This window comes from Myotis brandtii, unplaced genomic scaffold (assembly GCF_000412655.1).
Source record: "Myotis brandtii unplaced genomic scaffold, ASM41265v1 scaffold266, whole genome shotgun sequence".
NCBI classification, from domain to species: Eukaryota; Metazoa; Chordata; class Mammalia; order Chiroptera; family Vespertilionidae; genus Myotis; species Myotis brandtii.
This window is the reverse complement of record NW_005360124.1, coordinates 2,415,392-2,425,966: the sequence shown is the minus strand read 5'-3', so window position 1 is coordinate 2,425,966 and position 10,575 is coordinate 2,415,392. Positions and strand designations below refer to the sequence as shown.

The following is a 10,575-nucleotide window of genomic DNA, read 5'->3' as shown; positions in this document are numbered from 1 at the left end:
CGCTGATCCCGGTGCCGGGAGGCATATTACCCTTTTACTATATAGGATAGAGGCCTGGTGCATGGGTGGGGGCCGGCTGGTTTGCCCTGAAGGGTGTCCTGGATCAGGGTGGGGGTCCCCACTGGGGTGCCTGGCCAGTCTGGCTGAGGGGCTGAGGGCCGTTTTCACGTTGGCGGGTGACTGAAGCTTCCAACTGCTCCTTTTTTTCTTTTTTCTTTTTTTCTATTCTGGGCCAGCTTTAGCTCTGAGGCCTCGGCTCTGGCCTTTACCTTCTGTATTTGATACAATGTTGCGGTCCGGCTGGCTGAAGCCGGGCTGACTGAAAGCCGGTTTCTGGGGTTTTGTTTAGCTTCTATATTTGCAACATAGTACATAGTTGCTTAGAGTTGCAGCTGAGAGTCCGGCAACTCAGGCGGGGAATGTTGAAGTTCGCCATCACTGGAGCAAGCAAGCCTCCCTGTTCACTTCAGTGCATGGCTGCTGGCCGCCATCTTGGCTGACAGTTAATTTGCATAATGATATGCTGATTAGCCAATGGGAAGGGTAGCGGTCGTACGCTAATTATCATGTTTCTCTTTTATTAATGTAGAAGATGACAGAGTACATATACTCTAATGTACTGTATTTTTCATGTAATGATCCAATATCAAATTCTTCTAGTTGGATTATTTACAGTATGGAGTATGGACACAAATTTTATTTACTGGTAGCCATTTTTAATCCATTATTGAGAATAAGCTTTTATCAATTAATATTCTCACTTTTTACATTTCTTTAACCAAGAAATATTTCTTTTACATACAGTGGGGCCTTGACTTACGAGTTTAATTCGTTCCATGACGGAGATCGTAACTCAAATTACTCGTATGTCAAATCAATTGTGAACGAGTGAGACATGTGATGCTGGGCTGGTGTTGTGGCGTTCACTGTGACGTTCACTGCGCTAACTAGCAGTGGGGTATCTGAAGCTGGCTCGTAACCCAAATTTTAGCTCGCAACTCAAAAGCAAAAAATCGGCTGAGAGACGGCTCTTATCTCGAAAAACTCGTTAGTCGGGACACTCGTAAGTCAAGGCCCCACTGTATTTAAAAATCATATATCCTTGCCCTAACAGGTTTGGCTCAGCGGATAGAGCGTCGGCCTGCGGACTCAAGGGTCCCAGGTTCAATTCCGGTCAAGGGCATGTACCTTGGTTGCGGGCACATCCCCAGTGGCGAGTGTGCAGGAGGCAGCTGATAGATGTTTCTCTCTCATCGATGTTTCTAACTTTCTATCCCTCTCCCTTCCTCTCTGTAAAAATCAATAAAATATATATTTTTTAAAAATCACATATCCAATAATACCTTTAATTTATTCAATTAGAAACATACCTTATAAACCAATTATTTATTTTCATAATTTTATGCATTAAATGAATCTTAAGATGATGGTTTCTAACTGTCCAAATAATGCTTTTCCCCATTATTCTTTAATTTCTATTCATCATAGTTAAGTTGTACGTATAATAAATTATAGTTATATTATAAAATAATTAAAAGGTTATCGAAAGCCTGAATCTACTTCAAGACTATATATTCTGTTCAATTGGACAAGATTTCTGGCTTTTAATCAAATTGGTTTCATAACTGTTATTTAATAATATAGTTTAAATTTTGGTTGGACAATTCTACTCCCTGTATATTCATATTTGAAACAATCTTCTGGTCTTGTTCACTTATTCTTCAAGGTGAGTTTCACATTTTCTTAAGTGCTATACAATACTCTCAGGATCTATATTTGGTATTTCATTAATACTTAACAGGGAAAATTTATTTAGACAATTTTGTCCATTCAAAATAAGATTTTCTCATGTATTCATGTCTTTCTCTATGTCTTTTATGGTTAATAATTTCCTTTGCATAAACTTTATATTAAAAGTTAATACACATTTTCTTTTCTGTCATGAATGGAAACTTTTCATAGAACTTTCAAGGTGTCACTAGGTAAATATAATCAGGAAAGCAACTGATTTGTGGGGATTCACATATAACATCAACCTTACTAATCTTATCTCTAGTCAGTTTTGGTTGACTTCCTTGGCTTCCTGCTTCTATTGCTGAAAGTTTAGAGTGGCAGCAAAAGTATGAAGAGTGGGGGGGTGGGGAGGGGAAGGAAAACCTAAAATGATAGGTCTTCTCCTCTAATAATTAAAAAGCAGAATCTTAAGCAAATGTTATTCTTGTTTTCCTGCTAAATGTAGTCTAACAATTCATAAGAATTGAAATTTCAAGATTTCTCTTATGTGAATAATTGTAAATTTGTATAATACCTAAGGTGCTATAACAGTGACTTGTAATAACAAAATTATCAGCAACAATCCATTTTGTATCACTCTGGGAAACCTTTTTATTTTGTTGAGTTAATAAATCATGTATCTTGCAAAATTCTCTTTAAATCTTTTTTAAGATTAAATTTTAATTCTAAAACCACAAAAACCACTTACTTTCACCTTCCTGAAGCATTTTCAATAACTGTGCATTTCTTGCCTTTACTTCTTTATACTTTGCCTGATAAAGAAAATAAAGATTTAATTTTTAAAGTAAATGATAAATTAATGGTTTACTATCAATATATGGTCTATGAGTTCTCAAAGACATAGTTACTTTTAAAAGAAAAAGGATGAAGAAAAATGTATTCAGAACTGTCTATTACTTAAATTATATCCCTCGTGATTGAAAAATAAGAGATAAAAATGAAGAAAGCAGGATAATATTAAATTTTCCTGAGGACTTTCTCTTTTCTTCTTCAAATAAAACCCTTAATATTTCAAAATAATTAGAAGAAAAATGATTCATGACTCTATACCAGGAATATCCAGTAGTATACTAGAACTTTCTGTATCTGTGTTATATCTGCCACTGTCCAATATGTGACTATTAACTACTGAAAATAGACCTAGTTTGACTTTGGAAAATACAGTTTTAACTTTATTTAAAGTTTTAATTTTATTAAATTTAGGTACACACATGTAATGGTTACTGAATTGCACAGCACAGTTGTGTCTTCTCAGTTAAGACTAAATTTACTAATCTCTTGTTATTTCAATAACTATTGGTAATTTTTGGCAGATATGAATTAGTAATTTATTGAGGTATCTTTTAATTCTTTTTCAATTTTCTTCTCCAATGTCTTAGCTTCTTCTCATACTACATAGGTGATACAACTATACATTTATGAATAAGAAGAACTGTGTTTCCATGTTAACCTCCATATTCTGGAGAATTTTCCCACAACACCACCTTTATTCAACATATAACCCACTCTGAATTACTTATAAATACTTAATACATTAGAAAAAATACATTTACTACAATATAGAAAAAAACAAATCAGGAACATATCAGTATAAGAAACTTGTCACTTCTTCTCTTATCATGTACACAGATATATACAGAAGTTACCAAATTCAAGTCTTTCTTGTAAGAGAAATTTAATGTATTTTAAATCAAGTCCAATAAATATGGCTTTTACTAAATACTCTGCCCAGTAAATTGCTGATGATAAATCAGTAATGTAACCGAATACAATGAACAGAAGTAAGGACCAAAGTAAATATACAGTAAACAGGACTTCTGAGCTGCTTAGAAATGAACAAGAAAGATAAGTCAGATGGAAACAAAAATATGAAGGAAAAAACCTTATACATTCAACTACAACTATATTCACTATGAATATAGAAATATACATATCTACTGTGAATATGAAACTATCTTATGAAATTCTAATTCTTAGGGCTTCAATCAATATTACTATCTCACCAAATTATCTCTAGCTCAAACCTTTTGTCTAAGGTCCAGATCAGTGTACATGGAATCACCTCTTATACTAGCCTTAGGGTCTAAAATTAGCACATACAGCAAAAATTGCAAATGAGCAACATTACCCATGGAAATTCTTTATATTGCCCATTAAAGTAACATATAACACATACAATCCTAAATAGTAAATATATATATAAAAACATACATATATAAAAATACTAATAGCAATTTATAATAAAGAACACAAATGAAATACTTAATGCTCTTATTGGTATCTTAATTTCATGAAAAAGAGAGCACTTAGTGTTAAATGCATATACGGTATGTTGTGACTCTACTGTACTGCATCCTCAACATCTATGCCTGAATCCATAGCTATTTCAAACTTAACATGTTCAAAATAGGATCTATTATTCCCACTGCCTAATAAACTAGTTCAAAATGTGCTCTTGCTCTTACACTCAATACCTGTTCACTGTTTTATCAGACTATATTCACTCCAGGCCCTCAGCTACGTGCATTACCATTCCACAAAACAATTTTCATGTCACTTAAAATCTGATCCCAACTAACATCTCCAATTTCACATTCTACAACTTCCCAGTTCTCTAAATGTCAGCAACAATGTATTTCCTACCATTCCCATGCCTTTGTATGTGCTGTTTTCTCTACCTGGAAATACCATCTTTTCTGTAAAATCCTTACCAATTTTCAATAGCAACAACTAATTCATTCCTGTTTCTGTGCTTCTGGAGCACTCAGTCAAATCTCAATTATAAAGCCCATACTGCAATTATTTACATATTTATCTTCCACATTAGTCTATGAGCTTCTTGCTAACTCATCCTTGTATTTTGTGTCTGGGATATGGTATATGCTCAAAAAAAGCGAAGAAAAATATAAATGACAAAGGAAAAGCTAAGGGAAATGGGCAGGGTTTATTACTAAAGGCATGAGTAGAGAAGGAAAGGAAATGTTAAGTACCATTAAGCGCTGGAACTTGATTTATCATTTTTTTCACTATTACATATGCAGGGCCCAGAAAGACACTTGAAATGAATAAAGATATTTTTTAAAGCCTAACAAGGAAGAAAGGAAGGAAGGTTAATATGTAGGTTTATAGTTAAAAAATAAATTGTATAAATAACAAGTGTTAGTGAGCATGTGGAGAAACTGGAACCCTATGGATCACTGATGAGGAGGCAAAATGGTAAAGCTGTTACAGAAAACAGTTTGGTGGTACCTCAAAAAGTTAATGTAGAATTATTTTTGACCCAGCAATTCCACTCTTAGCTATATAACCAAAGAATTTAAAAGCAGAGACTCAAGTACTCATACACCAATGTTCATTGCAGCGTTATTCACAACCAAAAGGTGGAAACAATGCTAGTGTTCATCAACAGATGAATAAACAAAATGTGGTACATACATATACTGGAATATTTTTCAGTCATAAAAAAGAATGAAATTCTGACACATGCTAAAACATGGATGAACCTTGGAAATACTATGCTAAGTGAAATAAGCCAGACACACTAGAACAAATATTGTATGGTTCCACTTATATGAAGTACCTGGAAGAAGCAAAATCATAGAGACTACATGTTACCACAGGCTATAGGGAAAGAGGAAACAGGGAGCTGTTTAATGGGTACAGAGTTTGTTTGGAATAATGAAAAAGTTGTGGAAACACTGGTGATAACTATACATTATGAAGTACTTAATGCTACTGAATTGTAGCGTTAAAAATGGTTTAAATGGCTAATTTAATATTATATATATTTTACCATAAAATATTATTATTCCAATTTTATAACATTTAAAAACCAAAACAGCAGAAACATTCTATTAATCCAACATTAAACATATTTATATATAAGAAAAACAGAAAATGTGCAGATTACTAGTATACAACAGTAAATAAACACAAACCTCCCATTGAGTGATTACATTTTTCAGCTTCTGGATTTCAGCATCTTTCCTTTCAAGTTCCAACTTTAGTCTTTCAATTCTTCCATCTTTCAAAACTACTTCCTGAAGAGAGAAAAACTCTATTTTAGAACTAAGATAGCCTGCTGATTCTGGTTTACAATATTCCTTTGTGAAAAGTTTAAGAGAAAAAAAGTCCCAATTTTCTCTATTTTAATTCATTTTCCACAGCAACCTTCAATTGTTGACTGTATTTCCATTTCTATTCAATGATATAATTCTAATTATATACAATGCAAGCAAATAAGATATTTATGATTAATCTCAAACTGCAAACATACCCTATAATAATATCACGGCTTTGAAATTATGTATTTATGAATAAACATACTAAAAGTGTTCTGTAATGAATTATTAGTCTATCATTAAGACCCAAAAGAATTGAAAACTTATGAGAAAAAACACAAAATAACAAAACAAGAAAATAAATAGCTTTGCTCTGTATCAGCAATTCGCAGGTAGAAGATACAACTAGAAAAACCATTTTCTCCCAATAGCAATAAAAAATATCCCCAAGAATAAAATTCAGAAATTTTCAGGATCCATTAAGAAAATTACAAAATACTGAAAAGGACATAGAACAAAGTATGTCAGTAGATAGGAAGACTAAATATTACTAAATATATTACTTTGTAAATTCAATACAATTTCTATTGAAATCCCAATGAGATTTTGTACTTTGGAACTTAGCAAGACAGTCAAAACTTCTTCTGGGAGAATACAGGATAGAAACAAAGTTAATGCAATGAAAAGGAATATGCCTAACAAATTATTGTATACAGTACAGCAAAAATAACTAAAGTAGCATAGTCATGGCACCTAGGTTGACAGAGCATTGTAACAGAAAAAAAAGTCCAGAAAGAGATTTAAAACCTAAGAATTTATTATAATATAAATATAGTATTTTTAAAAACTGAAAAAAGGCTGAAGCACAGAATAGTAGATTACAAGACAAATGGCTAACTGGGAAAACAAGTTAAGTCCCTTCATCTTGTACCATATAACGAAATAAACAAACTCAAATGCAAAAAAAAATCCAAAGTTTTATTTTTGATAATAGTATAAATTGGTTCTATTTATCTAATGACTATGTGGAAACATTAACTTATTCTAAAAATACTCACTAAGCACCTAACTGCTACTAGATGCTGGGTATACAACAGTGAACAGAACTGAAAAGATTATCGCCCTGATGGGGATTGTCTGTTGCAGGAGGCAGATGTAAAAAAGAAATAATAGAAGCCCTGGCCAGGTGGCTCAGTTGGTTGGAGTGTTTCCTGTACACCAAAAGATTGCAAGTTCAATTCCTGGTCAGGACACATATCTTGTTGCAGGTTTCGATCCCTGGTCAGGGTGCAAATGGGAGGCAACCAACTGATGTTTCTCTCTCACATCAATGTGTGTCTCTCTCTTTTTCTTTTCTGTTCTCTTCTCTTCGCTTCTCTTCTCTTCTCTTCTCTTCTCTTCTCTTCTCTCTCCTCTTCTCTCTCGTTCTCTCCCCCCCCCCTTTCCTCTCCCTCTAAAATCAATAAATATATCCTTAGGTGAGGATGGATAAATAAATAAAATAAAAAGTGGAGGTAAGAGATTTCCAGGTAGAAAGAACAGTATGTTTAAAAGCCCTAAGATAGGAAAGAGCCAAGAATTTGAAGAAAAAAGAGGCCAGTGGTTTGGAGCTTAGTGAGGGAGAAGATAGTACAAGATGATTTTGGAAAAACAGGTAGAGGCTTGATATTGGAGGGCCTTGTAGGCAACAAGAATGGCCTGCACATTTTGAGTAAAATAGCAGTGAAGGATTTTGAGCAGGACTATTAAGATTTATGTTAGATTATATTTTTAAAGAATGACTGTGGAAAATGGATTAGAGTCGGGTAGGACAGGTGGAAAGACCTTTAACTGCTACTGCAAGTACAGGTCAGAGAAGATTATACCTTTGATTAGGGTGGAAGCAGTTTAAGTGGAAAGAAGCATATTATGTAAGAAATTATTTAAAAGTGTAATCAAGAGCATTTGATGAGAGGTTGAATGTGGCAGTTGAGAAAGATGGACACTTCGAGTTTCTAGTTTAAGGAATAAGGTGGGTGGATCAAAATTAGAAATATACATACTATTAGGCCCAGAAATCTCACTTAGAAGTGAGGGAAAGTGTATCTATCAGTGTTCACTGTGATTTATTACAACAAAAAATTGGACATCAATTTAAATGCCGAACTATAGAATATAGGCTAAATATATGGTAAATTTGTGAAACTCTTGAAATCACTAAAAATAATAATATACACTATAAAATACACTAACATGATCCCAAATTGTAATGCTACATGCAAGGAAAAATGCAGGGAGTACATAAAAGAAAATTTTAATAACTCTCTTAGGACATTATGAAATACTAGTATTTTCACTTCATTTAAAAATTATTTTATCAAAATTGTTTTATACTGAGTATATAATCATTTAACAATATAAAATACTATTTTGATTTTGAAAAATTAAACCACGTAAGTATTAAAATGGTATCTAGATGAATATGAATATATATCATTTTTAATAGGAAAGCCCTTCTGAACATACCAAAGGGAGAAAACTGAAAGGAAAAGATTAATAGATTTAACTTGCTGAAAAATTTTTCTAAAAATACTGTAATAAAATCAAAAGATAAATGATTATCTGGAAATAATAAGTCACAATCCATATGACAGGCATATGAGCAAAAAACATGAAGAAATGTGTAATCTCAATAATAAGCAAAAAATATTATATCAAACTGGCACATAAAAATATTTTTTCCTCTGTGTGGGTAACTGAAAACAACTTAGTTATTAAAAATTCAACTATTTCATGTTCAAGAATTATTACTTAACTAGAGGCCTGGTGCACGAAATTCGTGCACTGGGGGAGGGGGGGGGCCCTCAGCCGGGGCTGCACCCTCTCCAACCCAGTACCACTGGCTCCTAACTGCTCACCTGCCTGCCTTCCTGATCGCCCCTAACCACTCTGCCTGCCTGCCTGCCTAATGCCCCTAACTGCTCCTTGCCAGCCTGATCGGCCCCTAACTGCTCTCCCCTGCCAGCCTGATTTCCCTATTCTCCCCTGCAGGCTTGATCGCCCCTAACCACCTCTGCCTCGGCCCCCGCCACTGTGGCTTTGTCTGGAAGATGTCCGATCTGATTAGCATATTACCCTTTTATTAGTAGAGATGACCTGAAATGCTCACCATCTGCATTTAACTAAAAAGTGGTTCATATAACAGTTTCTACATTACTGGGAGGAAAAAGTATATATCCACAGAAAATAAAGGCCAAAACAAAATATACACAAACAAATTTCATAAAATATGAACAGACATACTCTGACATTTTCTTGTTTTTGCAAATGCTGGCAGCAATCTACTAAAACTGATTTCAAAACCTGTTAAATGAGTTGAGACTCAGAAAAGCAAACCTGAGGACTTAAAATGTCAGGTCAAGGACACTGTAAGTCCTCACTTAAGGTCATGGATAGGTTCTGCAAGGTTCAAAATGACATATAACAAAACCAATGGCATCATGTCACTGTTAAAATGAACAAAACCATGTTATTCAAGGACTTGCTGTACTTGATTCAACAAACTGAAGTTTAAGGACATGGAAAAAAAGATAGATTTGAAAAAGATTTCAAAGATTAAAACTCCCAAGCCTTGAAAAACAGAAAAGTGAAAAAGGAAGTTTTTAGAGCCTGGGTAACTAGATCAAATGATAAAACCAAAAATGATGAAAGTCAAGCCAAACACTTGGTTTGGAGACAGGATGATGAGCCTGAGTTTGCACATAGTGAGTATACTAGTAAGGTATCCACAGAATAAGAATGAAATATGCCATAAGGGCCCTAGCCGGTTTGGCTCAGTGGGTAGAGCGTCGGCCTGCGAACTAAAGGGTCCTGGGTTCGATTCCAGTCAAGGGCACATGCCTGGGTTGTGGGCTCGATCCCCAGTGGGGGACTTGCAGGAGGCAGCCAATCCATGATTCTCTCTCATCATGGATGTTTCTATCTCTATCTCTCTCTTCCTTCCTCTCTGAAATCAATGAAAATATATTTTTTTAAAAATGCCATAAGGGCAATTACTAAAACAGACACCTAAAGGCCATTAAGTGAATGGGATCAGGAATAGATGATCTACCCAATTCCAGTGAAGTTGTGGAGAAAACTTCCTGCTGATAGAAGACAATGTTGATACGCATCAAGAGCAACACAGATGTGTATATCCTTTGACTAATTTACTATTTTTAAGAATTTATTCCAAGGAAATAACTCATCAAAGAATTAAATACATAAAGATGTTAAATGAGTATCAGGTGACCAATTCTAAACAACCTAAATGTTCAATAATAGGACATTGACCAAGCTGTAATTATAACATACTGCTTTGACAGAATATAAAGCATGGTTTACAAAACGGCTATGAAACTATATTACTTACTGTTACAATTATTTTTAAATACCTATACATGTGGCATTTTCCTACAAAAAGAATATTCAAAAATGAAGCCAAATGTTGTGTTAAGAATGGCCAAATTAGGGTTGTACAGAAAAAAAGGATTTTAACCTGGGCAAAAAAGAAGAGCTTTCTTTCTCTGAGAAAGGAGTATAATGTGGAGAGGAAGGAAGTGAAAAAAAGAGAGTATTTTTTTAAATAGCCTCAATCTTTTTCTCCTATTACACTCAATGACATAATATGAGAAATTCTTAATTTGTTTATGAAAATTTCATACATGCAAAAGAAATATATATGTGTGTGTGTGTGTGTGTG

General features: G+C 34.0%; 1 protein-coding gene across 3 annotated transcripts in view; it reads right to left on the bottom strand.

Annotated features, from left to right (window-relative positions):
• Positions 1–10,575, bottom strand: part of GKAP1 (G kinase anchoring protein 1) — a 65,463-nt gene that overhangs the window by 6,305 nt on the left and 48,583 nt on the right. For all 3 annotated transcript variants that reach the window (XR_001362518.1, XM_005868280.2, XM_005868281.2), the window contains 2 exons: positions 5,733–5,834; positions 2,483–2,546 (listed from right to left, as the gene is read on the bottom strand). Coding sequence is in view for 2 of the 3 variants with exons in the window: in XM_005868280.2 (XP_005868342.1) it covers positions 2,483–2,546; positions 5,733–5,834 (166 nt within the window). In the remaining variant the exon portion in view is untranslated. The remainder of the gene's footprint in view (positions 1–2,482; positions 2,547–5,732; positions 5,835–10,575) is intronic.